Source organism: Mastomys coucha, unplaced genomic scaffold (assembly GCF_008632895.1).
Source record: "Mastomys coucha isolate ucsf_1 unplaced genomic scaffold, UCSF_Mcou_1 pScaffold14, whole genome shotgun sequence".
NCBI classification, from domain to species: Eukaryota; Metazoa; Chordata; class Mammalia; order Rodentia; family Muridae; genus Mastomys; species Mastomys coucha.
Window position 1 is genome coordinate 40,596,317 of NW_022196896.1, and position 26,607 is coordinate 40,622,923.

The 26,607-nt window shown below is 38.6% G+C and overlaps 1 protein-coding gene and 1 long non-coding RNA gene across 12 annotated transcripts in view; one reads left to right on the forward strand and one right to left on the reverse strand.

Annotated features, from left to right (window-relative positions):
- CUNH8orf34 (chromosome unknown C8orf34 homolog) overlaps nt 1–26,607 on the forward strand; it is a 488,320-nt gene that overhangs the window by 35,870 nt on the left and 425,843 nt on the right. For 5 of the 10 annotated variants that reach the window (XM_031366855.1, XM_031366856.1, XM_031366861.1 and 2 more), the window contains exon 2: nt 9,999–10,085. The exons of the other annotated variants lie outside the window; for them this stretch is intronic. In XM_031366855.1, coding sequence (XP_031222715.1) covers nt 9,999–10,085 — 87 coding nt within the window. The remainder of the gene's footprint in view (nt 1–9,998; nt 10,086–26,607) is intronic. 10 annotated transcript variants of the gene reach the window in all.
- Nucleotides 3,203–26,607, reverse strand: part of LOC116088172 — an 84,178-nt gene continuing 60,773 nt past the window's right edge. Inside the window, exons 3-4 of one of the 2 annotated variants that reach the window (XR_004117799.1) lie at nt 7,446–7,483; nt 3,203–3,246 (exon numbers count right to left, since the gene is read on the reverse strand). This is a non-coding gene — a long non-coding RNA (uncharacterized LOC116088172). Of the gene's footprint in view, nt 3,247–3,441; nt 3,598–7,445; nt 7,484–26,607 lie in introns of those variants that run through there. The other variant, XR_004117798.1, reaches the window with a different exon arrangement.

Sequence of the window (26,607 nt, forward strand, 5' to 3'; positions counted from 1 at the left end):
AGAAGGTACCATGAGGTGCTGAGAAGAAGGTATATCCTTTTGTTTTAGGATAAAAGTTCTATAGATATTGGTTAAATCCATCTTTTTCATAACTTCTGTTAGTCTCACTGTGTCCTGGTTTAGTTTCTGTTTTCATGATCTGTCCATTGCAGAGAGTGGAGTGTGGTAATCTCCCACTACTATTTTGTACAGTGTAATATGTGCTTTAAGCTTTAGTAAGGTTTCTTTCATAAATGTAGATGCCCTTTGATTTGGAGCATAGAGGTTCAGAATTGAGAATTCATCATCATATATCATACCTTTGATGAATATGAAGTGTCCCTCTTTATCTTTTTTGATCACTTTAGGGTGAAAGTCGATCTTATTCAATATTAGAATGGCTACTCCAGCTTTTTTCTTGGGACCATTGGCTTAGAGAATTGTTTTCCAGCCTTTTATTCTGAGGTAGTGTCTGTCTTTGTCACTGAGGTGGGTTTCCTGTATGCAACAAAATATTGGGTCCTGTTTAATTACCCAATCTGATAGTCTATGTCTTTTTATTGGGGAATTGAGTCCACTGATATTAACAGATATTAAGGAAAAGTAATTGTTGCTTCCTGTTATTTTTGTTGTTAGATCTGGAATTCTGTTCCTGTGGCTATCTTCTTTTAGTTTTGTTGGACGATTACACTTTCGCTTTTTCAGAGATGTAGTTCCCCTCCTTGTGTTGGAGTCTTATTTATTACTCTTTGAAGTGCTGGATTTGTGGAAATATATTGTGTGAATATGGTTTTGTCATGGAATACTTTGATTTCTCCATCTATGGTGATTGAGAGTTTTGCTGGGTATAGCAGTCTGGGGTGGCATTTGTGTTCTCTTAGGGTCTGTATGACATCTGCCCAGGATCTTCTAGCTTTCATAGTCTCTGATGAGAAGTCTGGTGAAATTCTGATAGGCCTGCCTTTATAGGTTATGTGACCTTTTACACTTATTGCTTTTAGTATTCTTTCTTTGTTTTGTGCATTTGGTGTTTTGACTATTATGTGGAGGGAGGAATTTCTTTTCTGGTCCAGTCTATTTGGAGTTCTATAAGCTTCTTGAATGTTCATGAGTATCTCTTTCTTTAGGTTAGGGAAGTTTTCTTTTATAATTTTGTTGAAGATATTTACTGGCCCTTTAAGTTGGAGGTCTTCACTCTCTTCTATACCATTATCCTTAGGTTTGGTCTTCTCATTGTGTCCTGGATTTCCTGGATGTGTTGGCTTATGATCTTTTTGCATTTTGCATTTTTTGACTGTTGTGTCAATGTTTTCTATGATATCTTCTGCCCCTGAGATTCTCTTCCATCTCTTGTATTCTGTTTGTGATGCTTGCATCTATGCTTCCTGATTTCTTTCTTAAGATTTCTAACTCCAAAGTTGTCTCTCTTTGTGATTTCTTAATTGTTTCTACTTCCATTTTTAGGTCCTGGATGGTTTTGCTCAATCCCTTCATCTGTTTTATTGTGTTTTCCTGTAGTTCTTTAAGGGATTTTTGTGTTTCCTCTTTAAGGGTTTCTACTTGTTTACTCATGATCTCCTCTAATTCTTTACAGTATTTTTTTGGTTCCTCTTTAAGGGCTAGTACCTCTTTACCTGTGTTCTCCTCTATTTCTTTAAGGGAGTTATTCATGTCCTTCTTAAATTCCTCTAGCACCATTGTGCGATATGATTTTACATCCAAATCTTGCTTTTCCAGTGTTTTGGGATATCCAGGACTTGATGTGGTAGGAGTTCTAAGTTCTGATTAAGCCAAGTAGTCTTGGTTTCTGTTGGTAGGATTCTTGCATTTGCCTTTTGCCATCTGTTGATCTCTGGTGTTAGATGTTCTTGCTGTCTCTGACTAGAGCTTGTTCCTCCTGTGAGTCTGTAAGTCTGTGTCAGTAGTTCTGGGAGATCAGCTCTCCTCTTGTAAATTTTGGGTGCTAATGGGTGAGCCCCTGGGTTAAAGTACTCCCTGGAGGCAGACTCTCCACTCACAGGGAAGGGGCAGTGAGGATTGCTGATCCACTGCTATCACTTGGAGGCCGAGAGGATCCTGTCCCTGCTGCCCTGGGATTCTCATGAGACTCCTGAGGCCTGTGCCTCCCAGCTGGTCTTACCTTAAACCTTCCTCCTTTCTAAACCACAAAAATTCTCCTTCCTGGAAGAACTATGGGTTTATATAATCTAAAGGAGCAGGAAGACTTAGGAATTTCTTTATATTCTGTGCTTTCTTTTTTTATATTAAATATTTTCTTTATTTATATATCATACAATATCTTCTTTCCCAGGTTACCCTCCAAAAAATAAAATAAAATAAAATAAAATAAAATAAAACAAAACAAAACAAAACAAAACAAAAACAAACACCTGTTCTCACGCCTTCCCCCTGCTCACCAACCTACCCTCTCCTGCTTACTGGCCCTGGCATTCCCCTACACTGAGGCATAGAACCTTCACAGGGCCAAGGGCATCTCCTCCCATTGATGACTAACTTGGCCATCTGCTATATATATGCAGCTGGAGCCATTAGTCTCACCATGTGTACTCTTTGGTTGGTGGTTTAATCCCTGGGATCTCTGAAGATAGTAGGTAGTTCATATTGTTGTTCGTCCTAAGGGGCTGCAAGCTTTTCAGCTCCTTGGGTCCTTTCTCTAGCTCCTTCATTGGGGACCCTGTAGTCAGTCCAATGAATGGCTGTGAGCCTCTACTTCTGTATTAGTCGGGTACTGTCAGAGCCTCTCAGGAGATAGTTATATCAGGCTTCCTTTCCATATTCAATCATCAAATCCAGACACTATTGTGGATGCAGGCAAGTGCTGGCTGACAGAAGCCTGGTATATTCTGCACTTTCAAAGAGCTTGCTTCATACACTGTGACCTTTTTCTTTGAGACAGGCCATTGTCTTTGTCCATCTTTATGTCACTCTCTTCTGTAAAAGATTCCACACATGCTTCCAATTCTCTTTTCTTTCTGATTCTCCTGCTCCTCCTCTTCTTCTCCCTTAGCCCCTAGTCTCAACTTAATGGAGGAAAGATTTATTTTACCTCATGGTCTCTGATATAGCACCCATGCTGTTCATAGGAGCCTATAGAGATGTGTGTTCACATCTTGGTGGATCAGAAAGTAGAGAGCAAAGATGAGAAACAGAAGAGAATATCACCTTCAAGCCGTTTCCAAAAATCCACTGCTTTCAGTTAGGCCATGGTCTCAGATGTCTGATAGTCTCCCCAAACAGTGGAACAACCTGATAACCAAGTATTTAAAAGTAAGAAACTGTGGTGGACATATCACATTTGAATTATAATGCTTGTTGTTATGAGATATATTTTCATATGTATCATTTCTTTAATTTACATATACAGTGTATTAATCTATAAGCACAAAGTGATAATAATAAATGTTCCTAAGATGTTCCTTCCTGATTCAAGTTGTGGAGCATGGAACCATATTCTTTTCTGGAAGAATATATAGCAAACCCTCCCTATATCTATGTCTTCCCTTCATGATTATTTTTATACATACTGAAAATTGCTCATATGTTTTCCTGGTTTCTGATGTCTTGAAGATACCATGTCGGCTCAGGAAAATTATGACCCTGAATGAAGGTGGAAACAGTTTTTAAGTAATAGAATCTAGGTTTATGTCAGCAGGAAGTCTGAAGGAGGATACAGTCTCACCAGTAACATATGTGTAGTGTTTGTATTTCAGCCAAATGGCAATCAAGATCATGTGGTAGAAATGGGTGTATGTCAAGGCAGTTTCAATTCAGATATGCGTTCTGTTTAGAAAAAGATGCCTGACCACTGTGACCCCTCTCAGCAGTAAAACAGGAAGAAAGGCCATGCCACTAAATGTTTTAGAAATGAAAATATGGCTCTATCAAATTCTATTTTCTGAAACTATTATTTTAATTTCTTGTTACGTTTTGGAGTCATTGTAATTAGAGTTCTCAACCTGTTTTTTTCTTTCTTTTTTTTTTTTTTTTTTTTTTTTTTTTTTTTTTGAGTCAATGCAACTTGTGTTTTCAACAGTTTCCCTTGAAGTTTCAAAAGATTTCTTAACTATATAAAGGGACAAGAGATGCATAGCAAATCATTCCATCAAAAATGTTTCCAAATTTTTTTTGCCGGCTTAGCCTTCAGAGTATGAATATGTTACAGCTTGGACCAGTTCTAGGAGATGAATATCCTATCCCAGCAATATGCTTGGGATAAAGGGTAGTGTCTGTAATATATAGATCTAGCCTTGTTTCTACCTCTGTGTGTGCTTTGCACCATAGATTGTCTTATTTCATTTAAAAAAGGTGAGCTCAATTGGTTAAGAATAAAACCCTAAGGCATGTGATTATACATTATATAACAGCAAATGTTTTCTGTTAGGAAAAGAAAGGCTTCCCAGTCAAGTTGTTCTTCACTGTTACTCCATTACAATTTAATAAGCAAAAGTCAGTCATTTAAATGCACTGAATTATTTTGACAAGGAAGTGGTTATTCAGCATATATATATGTAATTTTTATGTCCATTTACTCAAAGATTTTGTAGTATTGTATTCTCATATTTCCCCCTTTCTTTGCATATATTTCAAAGGATTAAGCATGTAGAATCTAATAACACCAAGGATGGAACAGAGCCCATGGAGACAGCAGATGGTGAAATTTTAATAGAACATGAGAGATTGGAAGAATTTAATGTCTATTTTGCTGACACATTTTCTGTCAAAGATTATCTTTAAATGCCACAAAATAAGGCATTTTGACCAAGATGAAGCTAGAAGCCAAGAACGGAAATAAAATAGCCATATGCTTCTATGAGCTTTAGCCAGAGCAGTGAGTGGACTTGTGATTTCAGCAGCTTAAATTGAGGTAACGGGGCATTAATATCCTTTTTAATTAACAGTGTAACCTCTGACCACAGCCTTGTACCAGATGCTTCCCACGTGCTAGGAAAATAATTAGTCTTCAAAGTCTTGTATAATTATGTTAGCCCCAGTCTATAGTTAAATAGACTGCAATGGTCCTCTGTTGCAGCAGAGAAGTTAAGTAAATGACTATAGTAGTAATTTTCCTCTGTTTTGTGACACAATATCTGTCAAAGCAATTTAAGGAAGGGAATATTTATTGGCTCACAGTTCATTGGTCCAGCTCATCACAATAGTGATGCAGGAAGATCAGGAGTATGAAAGCAACTGGTCACATTGTACACCTGGCAACTAGAAGACTGAGATATGCTAGTGCACACAACTATGCCACTGACACTTACTTTGGGGTTTCCCATCAATCTACAAACTCTCCCACAAACATGCCCAGAGATTTGTTTCCTAAGTTAATCTAGATCAATGGTTCTCAGCCTTCCTAGGGCTGCAAACTCCTTAATACAGTTCCTCATGCTGTGGTGACCCCACACCATAAAATTATTTTCATTATGACTTCATAACTTTAGATTTGCTATAGTTATGTGTTTTCTGATGGTCATAGGCAACCATTGTAAAGGGTTGTTCAACCTCCTAAGGGGTCTCACCCCACAAGTTGAGAATTCCTGTTCTAGACTTTGTCAAGTTATTATGGTCAGTATTAGCCATCCCACCTATTGAGTTCATACATCACACAAATAAAGTAGGAATGGATTGAAAGCCAGGAACTCAAAGGCCAGCACCCATGTTTCTACCCTGTGTTGTTCTTGCTGATACACAGAAGTCCCAAGACAGCAGAGCAGGAAGGGAATGATTAATGTTTGAGAGAGTAGGATTCTATATTCTGGAATAAACAGAACATGAGATTAATTTATCTACAGTAAAACTATATAGTTTTATTAAATGGTAATGAATAAAAGCAGTGAGTAAGTTATTTGCACTATTGAATCCATGAATTAATTGAAAACAAGTAATTTCACACTAGCTTAATGGTTCTTTCTGATAAGAAACCTAGGCTTAGAGTGTCCAAGTAGAATGCACTGCTTCTCTGAAGTCTTCCATCCCAAAATCTGAAATTCCTTTGATGTGCAATGGAAAAATGAAGAGTGAGTGGAACTTTTGGATCAATCCTCATTCTGAGGATGGGCCGGTCATTGTGGAAGCCTGGAGAATCGTCCCCAATGACCTGGGAGACCATCCCCAATGACCTTTCAGTGCTAGAATGTGTCTTGCTAATTATTCTTACCCTAAACTTACATGATTAAATAAGCTACATATTTTAAATATATTAAAGGGAATGAATAGACTGACCTCATAACAAAGAGCTTGGAATTTATAATGAAGCTCCTCAGGACTTTGTATATGGTCAGCATTCAATTTATCAACATACTTTGTTTTGCAGCACTGTGGTGAGACCCCAAGGACTTTCAGTACTAAGCAAGACAGACTTACATCCCAGTCTCTGGCATTTAAATTTTAAATGCTATAAGTGCAACTATCATACCCACAATGTTTAAAGCAACAGGAAAGGATTAGAGTACTTCAAAATATTAGGTATAAGAAGAATAATAAAAAGAGAAAATTGTATGTGTCTTCAAATATATGACAGAAATATATAGAATGTGTACTTATTCTACACATACTCCAGCAGACAAAGTTTGAAATATCAGGTAAAGGCAGTATCAAATTAACTAGTGTCATAGTTTGATGAAAAATGTCCTTCACAGGATTATTTTTGAGTTATCTGTTCCAGTTGGTGACAATATTGTGTTAAGTTGTGGAAACCAGGAGGAAGACTCCAGATGGAATAAGTCACTATGGGAAGGACTTGAGGCCTATTTTATCCCTGATACCTTCTTGTGCATCTCTCTCTCTCTTTCTCATCCACATGAAGAAGTAGATATCTGAGATTCTTCAGTACCTTGATGCCTTGCCCCAAGCATATGGCACAAAGCAACTGAGGTCTGCCATCTCTGACTCCTCAAGAGAAATCAGTCATCTGATTTTCTTCATCAAATGGTTCCCGCTGATACTTTGTTTACAATGATGGGAAAACTGAATGACTCGTTTCTTCTTCTCTGAGTTTCTAAATATCTGGGCAAAGACAGTGGCCTTAGGTAACTGCAAATTCAGCCTAAATTTGTGTTGTAATATGAGAAATAATATATTTCCTTTGCCTTCTTTCCAAGTGCCTTTATCAAATCTCATCCCTGACAGACCTTCAAATGCCTTTGCTTTTACGAATGGGGTAGGGTTATATAACTTCAGAATTACAGACATTTTGGATCAGTAACCTTTTTCAAAAAGCTGTCCTGTATATTAAAGGATCCTTAGAAACATTATTGGTTTTTATCTAGCAAATTCCAGGAATAGTTTTTTTCCCAGTATAACAATAATAATGATGATGGTGATGATGATGATGTCCCAGGAAACAAGATAACAAGTTGATGTTTTCTACTGTAGGAAAGAAAATGTGACCCTTGTTAAAATATAAATATCGATATTGTACAAACAGTCTCCGGTCACCAACTTACCACAGTGCCTGGGTTTTACTTAGTACTTTTACTTCTACCTGCAAATAAAAGAATACAGAACAGGTATGTTTCAGGAGGACAGCATGACTGGAATCACTTAATGTGTTTTAGCTCTCTTGAATGGCAATACATAAAAGGCTAAGTGAGTGGCTTTCCAACATAGACATTTATTTCTATATTTCTGGAGAGAGGCAAATTCAAGATAGAGATACTGCTAGATTTGCATGAGAAACTGCTCCTCACTGAGTGCCCAAAGGCAGACCAACAGGGCACTCACTCGCTGCTTCTCATGTTTATGGTTACTCTCCCTTCATGAAGCCACCACCATGAACAATCCAGTCCTCAAAGCCTCAACCAATGAAGACTATGACATTGGGTATTAAGAATTTGGTACGTAGGGAGTTCTAGTGGAATACAAGTCCAAGAGGGCATGTCAAGGAGGTATGTTTCAATTCAAGAAGCAAAATGCTTCATTTTTTCATGAAGCATTTATCATACATACAACTACATGTAAAGAATATAAAAAGAAAGGAATGTCAACTTTGTTCCTGATCCCCACAGCATGAGCTTCCTTCAACCCTGAAATCTTTCCTCACTTTGTTTGCTCTGTAGATCTTTGGAATCTTTTTTTTTTGTAATATTTTTTACCTTGTTAGTTATTGGAAGAGGCTGTCCTTTGAATATACTGCCTGTTCTTTATTAATATCTCTCAATACTATCTTGCTATAGATGCTTCTGAAATAGCTGTTCAAAGAAGAAATGAAAGAATTCATGAGTGAAAAATAAATTTTGAATTTTATAAGATTCAGGCCAAATCTTAGGAGGCTTGAGAAGTTTGGAAGTATTTCAAGTTCAAGAATGGAATGGTACAAAGACAGTCAAGGAGAATGCCTCCTGAGCGCACTTATCTCCTGGTATGGATGCAGTAGGCAGAAGGGGCAAAATGTTGATGAAATAGAGTGCAGGTTCTGCATGTAGAACCATTTCCATGTCTAGCTTGAAGACTGTGCTCATGAGATTGCTCTTTTGGACATCTTCTATGAGTGGACATTATTGAGGTCTGAATGGTTAAAGATCATTGCTAAAGGGTACATGACAGTGATCCACCCTAGGGCTATGGTTAAATAGACCAGGAAATGGAAACAGTAGGTGGGATTATTAAACCAGGGTTTAACTGAACTTCTATGGAATATGGGAGTTAGATAATGGTGATTGTGAGGTTTTGGTTGTAGATAGGAAAGTATCAACAGTCCAATTAAAACAGGAAGGAGCACTGCCACAGTGATGGAGGGAATGGCACTGAGTGTTTAGAACAGACACTGAGATCCCAAGCAAGAAATATATGGAGATTTGCCATGGACAAATTGCTTCCCTCAGAATAGTGCATCAAGAAGGAAGAAGGCTACTTCTGATAACTGCAGAATCAGAAATAATCAGTGTAGTTCTTTCCTTGGGATATATCTCACTGGTTCATGAAATTAAAAGAGTAGAAAAAGACTACAGCATTGATAGCTACTGTTTCTTTTCCTCCATTTAGCTCTAGGGTATAAATATACATCACATTTTAGAAAAAGACAGTGATGTTATTTCTCTACATCTGGTGTTCAGGTGCTGAGCGTGCATTAGTGGAGCACTCTGGGTTTCTCACTAACAGCTTCCCTCTGCTGCTGCAGTCCTCAGCTGTGGAGGGAGCTACCTTCTGGCTTTCTGTGTTTGAGGCTTTCCTGGCAGTACTAACACAGTGGGCTTTGATTATCTTCTATTGATGGCTATTTTCTACCCATCATTTAAAATCATGAATTCTGTGAGGATTGCTTCAGGTTTCTTCTTCCTAAGAAGTATGTTTTAAGATAAAAATAGGCACTCAGTGTTCTCTTTTCATTACTATCTATCCATTATTCAACAAAAGAAAAAAATTCACAAATTATTGAGTCTTGCTGGCATGCAGTTACTGACATTTTGTATTTACTGAATTCAGCAGCTGCTAAATGTGTTAATACAGTTGCATTTCATTCCAGAGCCCTGGTGATATCTCACCTAGATTTGCTCTTCTCTAGAGAGAAAGATAAAGGAATGTCTTGCTTAATTGCTTTGGCTAATTGAACTCTACATTTTCTCAAAGGCATATAGGAAGAGGAAGGAGCAAAGGTAAATTTTGTTACAAAAGACTTGTTCATGATATCACAATCTAAGTATCATAGAAGTGGAAACCTGATACACCAGATTGACTAGAAACCTGAAGTCATATGATGTTATATATTGAATCTACTGAGGAATAACAAATTGGCATTCAGAAAAAAAAGTGTGTTTACTTGTTTATTTTAATACTAGCCTTCCTTTTTAGATTTGTGATTTTCTGGATGCCAAATCACAAAATCATGATCCACAGGACAAAAAAGACATGACCTGTATTTTAAGTAGGAGGAGGAGAAAGACATCACCTTCTTCAAGTTCTCTCTAAAGATGTTATTACTACATCAACCTAGCATTTCTTAAAGCTGGAATGTATTACTACAGTTTATTAACATACAGATTGTGATTTTTCATCTTCAGAGTTATCAATTTGGCCTGGATTTTGTAGTTCTAACCACCAAACACTTTGATGAGATTTTGAGAAGTATTGCTTCAAACTGCTCCTCGGTGAGTTTCTCTCTACAGACTCCTTTCACTTCAAGTCTTTTGGGTTCTCAGTTGATAAGAAACACAGATGAAAATATCAGTTACCAGGTGTGCTGCCCAGTAGGTACTCTGCAATTCATAGCTTTATCATCACTAATATCTGACATTCATATGTTTAGATGCATTCATTGTACCAAGATTTAATAAGTCCTTCATCTATGATACAAATAAAGGTAGATTATTGAGCAAAATAAAATAGTGTCTTTAAGTATCCCTTTACTAATTAACGAAAAAGAAGAGCAAATGCCAGTTATAAAGTTCAAAGACATGGCTTCAATCTTGGTTATGTTATGCATGACCTGGCCATGGCTTTTCCCTCTACCTATGTAGAATCATAAGGAGAGGTACAGGTTGTGTTGCCTGTCTTGAGCCACTGGATGCAGAAGGCTTATAGACTAGACTGAGAGATCCATATGCTCACAGCTCTGACCTCTGAGACTAGACCTTAGACTTATGGTCTTAGAAGCCAGACTCTTTTTTTTCACTTTTTTTTATCTTTTATTTATTTAGGTTTTTACATTTAAGATTTTATCCTCCCCCCAGTTTACCCTCCAACTGTTCCACATACCGTACCTACCACCTACCACCCACCCAACCAGACTTCTAAACTCCCTGGGGCCTGCAGTCTCTTGAGGGTTATATGTATCTTCTCTGATCAAACTCAGTCCCATCAGTCCTCTGCTATATATGTGTTGGGGCCTCATATCAGCTGGGGTATGCTGCCTGGTTGGTTGTCCAATGTTTGAGAGATCTCAGGGATCCAGGTTAATTGAGACTGCTGGTCCTCCTACAGGGCCGCCCTTCTCAGCTTCTTCCAGCTTTTCCCTACTTCAACCAGAAGGGTCAGCAGCTTCTGTCCATTGGTTGGGTTTAAATATCTGCATCTGACACTTTCAGCTGCTTGTTGAGTCTTACAGAGGGCAGTTATGATAGGTCCCTTTTTTGTGAGTGCTCCTTAGCCTTAGTAATAGTGCCAGGCCTTGGGACCACTCCTTGAGCTGGATCCCACTTTGGGCCTGTCACTGGACCTTCTTTTCCTCAGGCTCTTTCCATTTCCACCCCTGCAGTAATTTCAGACAGGAACAATTATGGGTCAGAGTTTTGACTGTGGGATGGCAATCCCTTCCCTCACTTGATGCCCTGTCTTCCTGCTGGAGGTGGGCTCTATAAGTTCCCTCTTCTTACTATCAGGCACTTCATCTAAGGTCCCTCCCTTTGATTCTTGAGTGTCTTTCACCTCCTAGGTCATTCTGGAGGGTCCCCCCAACCTCCAATACCAGAGCAGTTTCCCTTCTCCCCTCTTTCCTCTGCCCCTGTCCACTTTCCTTCACAGGTCTCTCCCTCCCTCCCCACTTGTGATTGCTTTCTTCTCCCTCCTAAGTGGGACTGAGGTGACTCACTTGTGCCCTTCAGCTTGTTGACCTTTTTGAGTTCTGTGGACTGTATCTTGGGTATTCTGTATTTATTTATTTATTTATTCATTTATTAGCTAATATCCATTTATTATTGAGTACATACTAATAGGTTTGAGTTACCTTACTCACAATGATATTTTCTAGTTCCATCCATTTACCTCCAAAACTGAGGATGTCCTTGTTCTTAATAGCTGAGTAGTATTCCATTGTGTAAATGAACCACATTTTCTGTATCCATTCTTCTGTTATTGGACATCTGGGTTGATTCCAGCTTCTGGCTATCAAAAACAAGGCCACTGTGTACATAGTGGAACACATGTCCCAGTGGCATGGTGGGGCATTTTTGGGTATATTCCCAAGAATGGTTTTGCTGAGTCTTCAGGTAGATTTATTTCCAATTTTCTGAGGAACCGCCAGACTGATTTCCAGAGTGGTTGTACCAGCTTGCAATCCTACCAACAATGGAGGAGTGTTCCTCTTTCTCCACATCCTCACCAGCATGTGTTGTCACCTGAGTATTTTATCTTAGCCATTCTGACTGGTGTGAGGTGAAATCTCAGGGTTATTTTGATTTGCATTTCCCTGATGACTAAGAATGTTGAACATTTCTTTAGTTGCTTCTCAGCCGTTTGGTACTCCCCAATTGAGAATTCTTTGTTTAGTTCTGTACCCCATTTTTTAATAGGGTTATTTGGTTCTCTGGTGTCTAACTTCTTGAATTCTTTGTATATATTAGATATTATCCCTCTATCAGATGTAGGGTTGGTAAAAATCTTTTCCCAATCTGTTGGTTGCCATTTTGTATAAAGGAAGGTTACTGATTAATTTGGTTTAATTTTATATCTGGCCACTTACTGAAGTTGTTTATCAACTGGAGAAGTTCTCTGGTAGAATTTTTGGGGTCACTTATGCACACTACCATATCACCTGCACATAGTGATACCTTTATTTCTTCTTTGCTGGTTTGTATCCCCTTGACCTCCTTTTGTTGTCTTATTGTTCTAGCTAGCAATTCAAGTAGATATGGGAAGAATAGGCATCCTTGTCTTGTCCCTGATTTTAGTGGAGACATTTACCATGTCTCCATTTAATTTGATATTGCTATTGGTTTGCCATAAATTGCTTTTATTATGTTTAGGTATGAGCCTTGAATTCCTGGTCTCTCCAATACTTTTAACATAAAGGAGTGTTGTATTTTGTCAAATGCTTTTGCTGCATCTAAGGAGATGATCATATGATTTATTTCTTTGAATTTGTTTATATAGTGGATTACATTAAAGGATTTTCATATATTCAGCCAACCTTGCATCACTGGGATGAAGCCTACTTGATCGTGGTGAATGATTGTTTTGATGTGTTCTTGGATTCTGTTTGCAAGAATTTTATTGAGTATTTTTACATTGATATTCATAAGTGAGATTGGTCTGAAGTTTTCTTTTTTGGTTGCATCCTTGTGTGGTTTAGGTATCAGAGTAATTATGGCTTCATAGAATGAATTAGGTGGTATTCCTTCTGTTTCTAATTTGTGGAGTAATTTGAGGAATATTGGTATCAGGTCTTTGAAGGTCTGATAGAATTCTTCACTTAATCCATATGGCCCTGAGATTGTTTTTGTTTGGGAGTTTTTAATAACTTCTTCTTTTCTTTATGCAATTTGGGCCTGTTTAGATAGTTTACCTGCTCTTGATTTAACTTTGATATGTGGTATCTGTCTAGAAAACCATCCATTTCTCTAGATTTTCCAGTTTTGTTGAGTATAGCCTTTTATAGTAAGATCTGATGATTTTTTGAATTTCCTCAGGTTCTGCTGTTATGTCTCTCTTTTCATTTCTGATTTTCATAATTTGGATACTGCCTCCCCACTCATTAGTTAGTTGAAGAAGGAGTTTATCTATCTTGTTGATTCTTTCAAGGAAACAGCTTTTGGTTTTGTTGATTCTTTGTACTGTTCTCTTTGTTTCTATTTGGTTGATTTCTGCCTTGAGTTTGACTATTTCCTGACCTCTACTCCTCTTGGGTGAATTTGCTTCTTTTTGTTCTAGAGCTCTCACATGTACTGTTAAGTTGCTACTGTAAGATTTCTCCATTTTCTTTAACAGGGCACTTAGTGCTATGAATTTTCCTCTTAGCACTACTTTTATTGTGTCCCTTAAATTTGGGTATACTGTGTCAACCTTTTCCTTAAATTCCATGAGGTTTTTAATTTCTTTCTTTATTTCTTCCATGACCAAGTTATAATTGAGTAGAGAGTTGTTTAGTTTTCACGAATATGTAGGCTTTCTGTTGTTTTTGCTGTTATTGAAGACCAACCTTAGACCATGGTGATCTGATAAGATTCATGGGTATTTCAATCTTTTTGTATTGGTTGAGGGTTGTTTTGTGACCAATTATATGGTCAGTTTTGGAGAAGGTACTATGAGGTGTTAAAAAGAAGGTATATTCTTTTGTTTTAGGATGAAATGTGTAATAGATATCTGTTAAATCCATTTGATTCACAACTTCTATTAGTTTTATTGTGTCTCTGTTTAGTTTCTGTTTCAATAGCCTGTCCATTGGTGAGAGTAGGGTGTTGAAATCTCCCACTATTATTGTGTGGGATTCAATGTGTGTTTTGAGCTTTAGTAAAGTTTCTTTTATGAACGTGGGTACCCTTGCATTTGGGGGGGCATAGATGTTCAGAATTGAGACTTTCTTTTGGTGGATTTTTCCTTTGATGAATATGAAGTGTCCTTCTTCATCATACTTGAAAACATTTGGTTGAAAGTCTATTTTATTGGGTATTATGATGGCACCTCCTGCTTTTTTCTGGGGACCATTTGCTTGGAACATTGTTTTCCATCCTTTTACTCTGAGATAGTTTCTGTCTTTGTTGTTGAGGTGTGTTTCTTGTATGCAGCAAGATGCTGGATCTTATTTGCCTATCCAGTCTGTTAGCTTATGTCTTTTTATAGATGAGTTGTATACAGTAATATTGAGAGATATTAAAGACAGATGACTGTTGGTTCCTGATATGCTTGTTTTTGTAGGTGGCTTTATATGCTTGTGGTTCTCTCCTTTTGGCTATTTTGTGAGATGCTTAATATCTTGTCTTTTCTTTGGTGTAGATACCTTCCTTGTGTTGGACTTTCCTTCTAGGATTCTCTGTAGGATTGGATTGGTAGATAAAACTGTTTGAATTTGGTTTTGTCCTGAAATATTTTGTTTTTTTCCATCTATGTTGATTGAGAATTTTGCTGGGTTTAGTAGGCTGGGCTGGCATTTCTTTTCTTTTAGAATCTGCATGACCTCTAACCAGACTCTTCTGGCTTTCATACTCTCTGTTGAGAACTGGGGTGTAGTTCTGATAAGTTTACCTTTATATGTTACTTGGCCCTTTTCCCTTGCAGTTTTTAATATTCTTTCTTTGTTCTGCACATTTAGTGTTTTGATTATTTTGTGACTAGAGGATTTTATTTTCTGGTCCCATTTGTTTGGTATTCTATAGGTTTCTTGTACCTTTATGGCCATCTCTTCCATTAGGTTGGGAAAGTTTTTTTCTATAATTTTGTTGAAGACATTTTCAGGTCCTTTGAGCTGGGAATCTTCTTTCTCCTCTATTCTGATTATTCTTAGATTTGCTTTTTTTTTTTTTTTTTTTTTTTTTTTTTTTTTTTTTTTTTTTTTTTTTTTTTTTTTTTTTTTTTTTTTTTTTTTTTTTTCCATTGTGTCCTGAATTTCCTGTATGCTTTGGGTTAGGAGTTTTTTTTATGTTTTGAATTTTCTTTGACAATTGTGCCAATCTCTTCTACACCTGAGACCTTCTATACCTGAGATTCTATCCTCTATCTCTTGTATTCTGTTGGTGATACTTATATCTATAATTCCTGACCTCTTTTCTAGGTTTTCCATTTCCTGGTTTGCCTCGATTTGTGTTTTCTTTATTGTTTCTATTTCCACATTTAGGTCTTGGACTGTTTTATACAATTCTTTTACCCATTTGATTGTGTTTTCATGTATTTCTTTAAGGGATTTATTTGTTTCTTCTCCAAGGGCTTCTACCTGATTACCTGTGTTTTCCTGTATTTCTTTAAATAAGTTATTTATATCCTTCTTAATAGATACTCTATTATCTTCATGAGATTGGATTTTAGGTCATCTTCTTGGTTTTCCAGTATATTGGTGTATTCAGGGCTTGTTGTGGTGAGAGAGCTGGGTTCTGATGAAGCCCACATACTGGCTTGTGCTGCTCATTGTCTTGTACTTGCCTCTTGCCACCTGGTTATCCCTGGTGTTTGCTGGTCTGGGTGACTCTGTCTGGAGTCTGCCTCTTTTGTCCCTGGGTTGCTTCAGATCTCCTGGTAGGCCTGTAGTTGTTGCAGAACACCTGTGGGACCTTCAAACTGGGGGGGTCTTCAGAGGAGTAGAGAAGCGGTTGATCTGTTGTCCTGGCTGCATTAGATCTCCTGGGAGGCCTTCGGATTGTTGGGTCTTCTGAGCAGCAGTCAAGCTGGTGTCCTATGAAAGGATGTTCTCCAGGGGTATCTATGGACCATGGTTTCTCTTTCCCTGTGTGCAGCAGAACTCTCAGGAAGCTTTCAGTCTGTCGGGTCAATTGCCCTACATGCCACAGAGCCCCTTGGAGGTCTTCAGACTGTGGTGTCTGTTGCCCAGTTTCCCTGTGTACAGAGGAGCTGCTCGAATGCCTTCAAGCTTTGCTGTCTTCAGGGGAGCAGACAAGCTGGTGATCAGTTGCTCAGTTGCCCTGTGTGCAGCAGATCTCCTGGGATGCCTCAAGCTGTGGTGTCAGTTGACCTACTGCTCTCAGTGCAGTGGATCTTCTGAGATGGCTCAGTATATGGTGTCTTCAGGGGAGCGGATTCGCTAGCAGACAACTACTCTGGGTGCTGCAGATCTTCTGGATGGCTCAGGATATAGTGTCAACTGCTGTGAGTGCAGCAGAACCTGTAGAGTGGCTCAGGATATGGTGTCTTCAGGGGAGCATACCAGCTAGCAGTCTGCCCCAGCAGAAAAGACTGGACAGAAGGGAAGTGGTATTCAGGGTATGGGGGTTTTGGTGGGTGATAGGTCCTCAGTCCACTGGGTTCCCAGCAGCAGTCCTTGGACTTTGAGGGTGGGGGTTCTTACTAACTGCTTTGAGTGCAGCAGATCCTCTAGGATGTCTCAGAATATAGTGTCTTCAGGGGAGCCTTGCTCATGTCTTTAATCCTAGAGGCACAAGCAGTTGTATATAATTGAGCTGGATGCCAGTTTGATCTATGCAATCAGTTCCAGAAAAGCAAAAGTTACTCACTTCCCATGAATGCCCTCACTTCCCATGTCTCAATATCTGAGCTTCTCTGAGGTCCCCTCACAACACCCAACAACAGAACTCAGAGCAGGACACAGAATCATTCAAGCCTGCACAGGCAAAGCAAACTTGCAGAAAGGCATTCCAGAGTCAAACTCTTATATCTTAGGTTAGTTTTCAGCAGTCTGGGTTCTAGTTGCCAATGACACAGCATGGATCAGCTGGTGCAATCTTTGTCTCTATGCAGCAACAGCCTGTCAGCAGCAGCAGGCAGCACCTGCTCCTTCCACTGCTCTTGCCAATATCACAGCTCTTGGCTGCACTGCTACGATACTTGGTCCCCAGTGCCGAGTCCATTAGTCTGTCAGCTTTGGCCTCTCCTGGGAACTCTTCTAGACACTAGGCTGTTGTAGTTTCTGTCGTTGGCTCCTCATGGCCTTCTGTCTTTCTTCAGTCTTACTTTTCATCCTATCCACCCTCAATGCTTCTTCTGTCTCTTGTCATCTATGTCACCTCTGTTTTCCATCCTGTCTGTCCACTGCCATCCCCTGAAACACTTCGGTCACCATGTTGCTGACAGTGTTGCTATTTCTACTTTTGTTCTGAGGGAGCTGCTGATCCACAGTTACTACTGGTTCACCTTTGTCCCTGTTGGAGCTGTATCATGTTGTCAACCCAGCTGACTCCACTTATAAAAATCCAAAGCCAGCAAAACAAACAGAAAGACAGACAACCCAGTCCCTTGAGACAGTGCCACCCTTGGAACTAATGTTATAGCACCAGGAGCAGTGTAGGTACGTGGATCCCAGCTCACAGGAACAGTGGAACAGCTTCCTTCAATAGCCTAAAGTGTGGAGGAGTCATGGTATTTGCACTCACTATTGTCTCCAATGAGGAACTCTGTCTACACTAATCATAGTACAGTCCTTTTGTTTTCACACTAATCATGGCCATGTGCTAGGCTTCCAGAAGTTCCTCCTCTTTAGGCAGTGGCGACATGGTTGCTGGAGTTTAATAGGCATTGTTAAATTGTTAAATACCTATTAAACTTCTGAAGATCCTTTTCCAGCTGGGTGAAGTCACCATGGTTGGATGGTGCCTTTTGAGCTGAGGCATTTTGGCAGTGCACAGTGTTACCAGTATTTGTTTGTGTTTGCTCTTGGCCTGTCTGGAGGGTTGGATCATGTTCTCTGTCTCACTTGAGGCCTATGACCTGCAGGCTTGGGCATGCCTTCCTTTTCATGTCTGTGACATAGTGAGAGGACAATAGTCACATGATGGCTAGAAATGAGGAGAGGCTTCATAGTCTTTACTGCAAGGGTTGTCTAGATGTGTGCTGCAAACTGCACTAACTAGAAGATCTCTTCAGGATGAAATCCCATGAGCAGACATTGTGATAACAAAATATAGGCATATTTTAAACCCCACGAACCTTGATGTCCCTTGTCTCTAAAACTGAAGCTTCCTTTGGAAAGAGCTGTCAATGTGTTTTGTAATTTTTATAGTTTTGTAATTTTTGTACTTTGGAGGACATAGGTAGCTATCTTCCTCAGCTGTTGCTTAAAGTGTTCTGTATTTTTCAGGCACTAAGAGATTTGTTCAGCTAAGGAGGTTTAAATTAAAAATATGAAGGTATGATTGAGTGAAACATATGTGTGAGTACACACATGTATACACATACACATGCACCCCAACCCCCACATACACATATATACATGTACACACAAGCATACACACACATTTGCAGACTTGGCTATTTATTTCCCATTTGCTTTCCAAAAACCTTGTTGAAGTTTTGTGTATTTAAATATATTCAGTTTTTTCACACCAGAGCAGAATATTTGAATGAAAATTGTGTTTAGATGTATATAATTGCACTGATTACTGCCTTTATTGAATGTCTTTGCTAAGGTGCTGGAATCCTCCAGCATGTGAGCAGGTGATTTGATGAGCCATAGTTACTCTTCAAGGAATCATCATTCTTGGCATTACTAGTATAAAGATGACTTTACTAGATTTATGTATCTGTTTCAAATTTGGATGTTTGTGTTCATTAGTTTTTGACAATGTGACATGAACTTGAATCACCTGTGAAGAGGAAATCTCAACAAAGTAATTGCCTTCATCAGACTGACCTGTGTTATGACTGTAGAGGTATTTTCTTGACTAATGATTGGAGTAAGAGGGCATATTACACAGTAGCCTATAGTGATCTAGTGTAAGAAATTACCTCCTGAGATGTGGAGTTATAGCAAGTCAGAACTCTGAAGCCCAAGCCAGTAGACTGAAAACTTGGGTGAATACTGGAATTGAGCCCTGAAAACACACTTTCTTCAGCAAAGCTTAGGTGTTGCTCTTTAGACTTTTGATTAATTGGGATGAGGTCTATTTGCATTGTCAGTGGTAATTGACTTTAACCAATGTCAACTGATTTTAGACATCATTTATATGCACACTATAACACTATGTGCTATATTTTGCTCAAGGTGTCATAGAAAATTGTGATGTGTGGAGGACGAAACAGAGCATGCTGCAGATCACCAGTCATTGAGAAAGTGAAAATTAAAACTGTGGCAATACACACCACACAATAGTTAGAATGGTTGTTATACAAAATATGAAAGTAAATATCAGTGAGAAAAAGCTGTTTCAATGTGCTATGAAAACTAAAATAAGTATGACCATTAAGGAATATAGTATTGACTTCCTCAAAAAAGCTAGAAATACATCAAACATATGACCCAACCACCTGACAACTGTGCATATATAAACTATGATATCAAAGTCAAACATAAACTTTTCTGTTTTTTTTTGCAACATAATAGCAAAGATATGAATACAATGTAAGAGTTCGTGTACACAGAAGCAATGAAAAAATATGGCTCATGTATATAGAGTGGAATACTATCCTGCTATGTAAAAGGATGAAACCTTGTCATTTGTGGCAACTGATGGAAAGGGAGACATAATTTTAAGTGAAATAATCCAAGCACAGAAAGATAAACACCACATGCTCTTATTCATATATAGGAGCTGAAAAGTTAGTCTTATAAACATGGAGTCAAATAGTAAATTTGGGAAGGAGGACAATAAAGTTAGATGAAGGGGACCAAATACAGTTAGGAAGATGTAAGTCCAGCATTCTGTAGCACTGCAGTATAAGCATAAGCAGTAAATCCTGCTAGTAAATAAGCATAGGTACTTATTGTATGTGAAGAAAAATGACTAGTCAAGGAAAAAGAAGAAGGAGAAGGAAGAAAAGAGGAAGAAGAAGGAGGAGGAGGTAGAGGAGGAAGAGGAGAAGGAGGAGAAGAGGAAGAAGAAGTAGGAGGAGGAAGAAGAAGAGGAAGAAGGAGGATGAAAAGGAGAAGAGGAAGGAGGAGGAGGAAAAGGACGAGGAAGAAAAGGAGTAGGAGTAGGAGGAGGACGAGGAGGAGGAGGAGATATACCCCAACACTGAGACATGTAACTGAGGCAACTGAAACACTAGCCTCCTGAAGTTTACACTTTGTATTCTGGCATTGAACTCCTGTTTTGTAGCTTATAAATATGTGAAATAATGTCTCAGCAGAAAAAAAATAGATTGATGTCATCTGCAGAGAAGCTGGGAGACAGAACTGATGTACTGAGACAAAAAATTCTTGGCAACCATTGCTTGAATTTAAAGGCCAAATGTCCAAAATAATTTTGCTTCTAACTTTACAATATTTTTGCAATTCCTTGGTGAATCATATCTTGTTTTAGGCTTCTATGTTTTACCTTAAGCTTCATATCTCATTTTAATGGAAGACGACTGCCTCAAATTAACACAAAAATAAATAAACCAGCAAGCAAACAAATAAACAAACCAAAACGCAACCAGGCATTTCTCCTAGTGCCATCTAGTAGTCTGTGTTCCTTATATTTTTGTGCTAGAGACTGTATGTCTTCAATAAGATTATGTTCTATAACAAAAGGATATTCCTTCTTCTCAGCACCTCATGGTACCTTCTCCAAAATCGACCATATAATTGGTCACAAGTCAGGCCTTAACAGATAGAAGAAGACTGAAATAATTCCTTGTATACTATCAGATCACCACAGAATAAGGCTGGTGTTCAAGAAAAAAACATAAACAATGGAAAGCCTATATACATGTGGAAGCTTAACAACACTCTACTCAATGATAACTTGGTCAAGGAAGAAATAAAGAAATTAAAGACTTTCTAGAGTTTAATGAAAATGAAGCCACAATGTACCCAAACTTATGAGACACAATCAAAGCAGTCCTAAGAGGAAAACTTATAGCTTTAAGTGCTTCAAAAAAGAAACTGGAGAGAGCATACACCAACAATTTGATAGCACATCTGAAAGCACTGGAACAAAAAGAAGCAAATTCACCCAAGAGGAGTCAATGGCAGGAAATAATCAAACTCAGGGCTGAAACCAACCAAATAGAAACAAAAAGAACTATACAAAGAATCAAACAAACCAGGAGCTAGTTCTTTGAGAAAATCAACAAAATAGATAAACCCTTAGCCACACTAACTAGAGGGCACAGAGACAGTATCCTAATTAACAAGATCAGAAATGATAAAGGAGACATAACATCAGACACTGAGGAAATCCAAAAAATCATGAGATTCTACTACAAAAGCCTATACTCAACAGAACTGGAAAACCTGGATGAAATGGACAATTTTCTAGACAAATACCAGGTACCAAAGTTAAATCAAGATCAGATAAATTATCTAAACAGTCCCATATCTGCTAATGAAATAGAAACAGTCATTAATAGTCTCCCAACCAAAAAGACCCAAGGACCAGATGGGTTTAGTGCAGAGTTTTATCAGACCTTTGTACTGGCTGGTTTTTGTGTGTCAACTTGACACAGGCTAGAGTTATCACAGAGAAGAGAGCTTCAGTTGGGGAAGTGCTTCCATGAGATCCAGCTGTGGGGCATTTTCTCAATTAGTGATCAAGGGGGTAGGGCCCCGTGTGGGTGGTGCCATCCCTGGGCTGGAAGTCTTGGGTTCTATAAGAGAGCAGGCTGAGTAAGCCAGGGGAAACAAGCCAGTATGGAACATCTCTCCATAGCCTCTACGTCAGCTCCTGCTTCCTGACCTGCTTGAGTTCCAGTCCTGACTTCCTTTGTGATAAACAGCAGTGTGGAAGTGTAAGCTGAATAAACCCTTTCCTCCCCAACTTGCTTCATGGTCATGATGTTTGTGCAGGAATAGAAAACCTGACTAAGACAACCTTCAAAGAAGACCTAATACCAATACTCCCCAAACTATTTCATGAAATAGAAACAGATGGTACTCTCCACAATTTGTTCTATGAGGCCACAATTACTATTATACCTAAACCACACAAAGACCCAACAACGAAGGAAAACTTCAGACCAATTTCCCTTATGAATATCAATGCAAAAATACTCAATAAAATTCTTGCAAACCGAATCCAAGAACACATCAAAACGATCATCCATCATGAGCAGGTAGGCTTCATCTCAGGAGTGCAGTGATGGTTCAAAAATAAGAAAATCCATCAATGTAATCCACTATATAAACAAACTCAAAGAAAAAAAAACACATGATCATCTTAGATGCTGAGAAAGCATTTGACAAAATTCAATACTCCTTCATGATAAGTCTTGGAAAGATCAGGAATTCAAGGCCCATACTTAAACATAGTAAAAGCAATATACAGAAAACCAGTAGCCACCACCAAACTAAATGGAGAGAAACTTAAAGCAATCCCACTAAAACCAGGGACTTGATAAGGCTGCCCACTTTCTCCCTACCTATTCAATATTGTACTTGAAGTCCTAGCCAGAGCAATTAGAAAACAAAAGGAGATCAAAGGGATATGAAATGGAAATGAAGAAGTCAAATTATCACTATTTACTGATGATAGGATAGTATACTTTTGTGACCCCAAAAATTCCACCAGAGAGCTCCTAAAACTGATAAGCAACTTCAGCAAAGTAGCTGGATATAAAATTAATTCAAGCAAATCAGTGGCCTTACTCTACACAAAGCATAAACAGGCAGAGAAAGAAATTAGGGAAACAACACCCTCACAATAGTCACAAATAATATAAAATACCTTGGTGTGACTCTAACTAAGCAAGTAAAAGATCTGTTCAACAAAAATTTCACGTCTCTGAAGAAGGAAATTGAAGAAGGTCTCAGAAGATGGAAAGATCTCCCATGCTCCTGGATTGGCAGGATTAACATAGTAAAAATGACGATCTTGCCGAAAGCAGTCTACAGAGGCAATGCAATCTCCATCAAAATTCCAACTCAATTCTTCACAGACTTAGAAAGAGCAATTTGCAAATTCATCTGGAATAACAAAAAACCCAGGATAGCCAAAACTATTCTCAACAATAAAGGAACCTCTAGTGGAGTAACCATCTCGGTCCTTAACCTGTGCTACAGAGCAGTTTTGATACAAACTCCAGGCAGATCAATGAAAACAATTGAAGACCCAGAAATGAACCCACATACCTATGGTCACTTGATCTTTGACATAGGAGTTAAAACCATCCAGTGGAAAAAAGACAGCATTTTCAACAAATGGTGCTGGCTCAATTGGTGGTTAGCATGTAGAAGAATGCAAATCGATCCATTCCTATCTCCTTGTACAAAGCTCAAGTCCAAGTGGATCAAGGACCTCCACATAAAACCAGATACACTGAAACTAATAGAAAAGAAAGTGGGGAAGAGCCTCGAGCACATAGTCACAGGGGAAAATTTTCTGAATAGAATACCAATAGCTTATGCTCTAAGATCAAAAATTGACAAATGGGACCTCATAAAATTGCAAAGCTTCTATAAGGCAAACGACAAATAGGACAAAATGTCAACCAACAAATTGGGAAAAGATCTTTACCAATTCTATATCTGATAGAGGGCTAAAATCTAATATATACAAAGAACCCAAGAAGGTAAACTCCAGAGAATCAAATAACCCTATTAAAAAATGGGGTACAGAGCTAAACCCAGAATTTTCAACTGAGGAATACCAAATGGCTGAGAAGCACCTAAAGAAATGTTCAACATCTTTAGTCATCAGGGAAATACATATGAAAACAACCCTGAGATTCCACCTCACACCAGTCAGAAAGGCTACGATAAAAAACTCAGGTGACAGCAGATGCTGGCGAGGTTGTGGAGAAAGAGGAACACTCCTTTATTGCTGGTGGGATTGCAAGCTGGTAAAACCACTCTGGAAATCAGTTTGGCTGTTCCTTCAGAAACTGGACATAGTAGCAATACTACTCCTGGGCATATACCCAGAAGATGCTCCAACATGCAATAAAGTCACATGCTCTACTATGTTCATAGCAGCCTTATTTATAATAGCCAGAAACTAGAAACAACCCACATGTCCCTCAACAGAGGAATGTATATAGAAATTGAGGTACATCTACACTATGGAGTACTATTCAGCTATTAAAAACAATGAATTTATGAAATTCTTGGGGAAATGGATGGATCTGGAGAATATCATTCTGAGTGAGATAACCCAACCACAAAAGAACACACATGGTATGCATTCTCTGATAAGATTAGCCCAGAAGGTAGGAATACACAAAATACAATCCACAAACCACAAGAAACACAAGAAAAAGGAAGACCAAAGTGGATTCTGCATTCCTTCTTAAAAGGAACAAAATACCCATGGAAGAAGTTGTAGAGACTAACTTTGGAGCAGAGACAGAAGGAAGGGCAATTCGGAGACTGCTCTACCTGGGAATCCTTCCAATATTCAATCATCAAATCCAGACACTATTGTGGATGCTAGCAAGTGCTGGATGACAGGAGCCTGATATAGCTGTTTCCTGAGAGGCTCTGACTGTACCCAACTAATACAGAACTAGAGGCTCACAGCCATCCATTGGACTGAGTACAGGGTCTTCAATGAAGTTCCTAGAGAAAGGACCCAAGGAGCTGAAGGGCTTGCAGTCCCTTAGGATGAACAATATTAACTAGTTATTACCCCCAGAGCTCCCAGGGAATAAACCACCAACCAAAGAGTACACATGGTTGGGACTAATGGCTCCATCAGTATATGTATAGCAGAGGCTGGCCAAGTTGGTCATCAATGGGAGGAGAGGTCCTTGGCCCTGTGAAGGTTCTATGCCACAGTGTAGGGGAATGCCAGGGACAGTAAGAAATCAGGAGAGGGTGGTGTGGTGTACAGGGGGTGGGAAGGGAACAGGGGTTTGTTTTTTGTTTTTTTTATTTTATTTTATTTTATTTATTTTTATTGGAGGGTACATGGGAAAGCAGATATTGTATGACATATAAATAAATAAACATCTAATTTAAAAAAGATTATTTGGTTAGAGCAAACTTGTCTGTAATAAATTACACTGGAAACTGGTGTTCTTTTTATCTGTATTTCTTTGTTTCTTTGTTTCTTTCTTTCCTTGTTTCTTTCTTTCTCTCTTTTGAAAGAGTTCAGGGTTTAATTTCTCTGATTGCATCACATTTTGCAAGATTTTAATGATGGAAAATGCTAGCTACCTTTTGAAATTTTATAGGATGTACAGCAGCTTAGTATAGCAAATCTATGGGAAATTTAGGTATATGTGAATATACCCATATCACACAATGTCATATAATAGAATATTTGTCAGCAGAAAGCATACATTTTGAAAAGATAGGGACAGATGTGTACAACCTTCAGCATGAAAATACCTACTCAGCTACTTAAAACAAAAACAAACAAACACACAAACAATCCAGAAGCCAGCAATATCATGGTACATTCCGATTGGCAGGGCAAAATATGATCAGAATGTGGATTTTTTCCTAGGCATATATCTTTTAAGGAAGAAGGCATCAAAATATACTGTTTAGATCCTTCTCTAAATACAGATTTCTGCTCCACCCTCATTTCTGACCAACATTTCAAGGTTCCGGTTATTTGAAAAGAAGACCACCTGTTACTCTTCAGAATGACTGATAAAATATTAATTTTGAAATTCTTGATGACACAGCACTTGTTATATTTGATATTTTTTTTGCCATGCCAAGAAAAATAAAATTGTAAATTTGATAAAATCCAGTGCAAATCATTTGCCCCTAGAAAATGATGTAGAAAGCATTTATGCTCTCCTAAGTGAATGAAGGATGAACAACTCTGACATTGCAAATATACATATTATAATAATAACTATGTTATAGAGGTAAGGGAGAGTGCAGGATTCTAAGAGTATGCAGTAAGGAACTAAAGGCCCTTGAAAGTCTCTGCCTGAGTTTGATGTGTGGAGCAGAAGGCTAACATCTAAATTCTTCCCAATCATTCACTGACAGTAAAACTGTCTTGCAGACCCTGATGGCTGGAGAAAGTATTGTTCCAGCAACATTAAAAGACATTTGCTAGTGTCCCAACTTTCCTGAATGTTTTGTGTCTGGAATTGTTTTTAGATTTAACATTTTCTTTGACCCATGGGTCCATTTCTCTATTGTATCTTTATTTCCTGAGACTAAGTCCCCTTTGCCACATAAAAATAAAAAAAAACTAAGCATACAGAAAATAAAAAAAAAATTATTTTAAAAACTGCAAGGGGAGAGTGAGAGCCGCCATCTTCTCTCCAGTGAGTTCCTAAGCCGGGAGCAAACAACAGAGAGGCACAGGCCCCACGAGTCGCAGGGGAGCCGCCGGGTGGCAGGGACAGTATCCTCTCAGCTTCCAAGTGGCAGAGGTGGATCAGAAACCTTAGCTGCCCCTCCCTTGCACGAGGAGGGTCTGCCTCCAGGGACCGCTTTGACCTGGAGTCTCC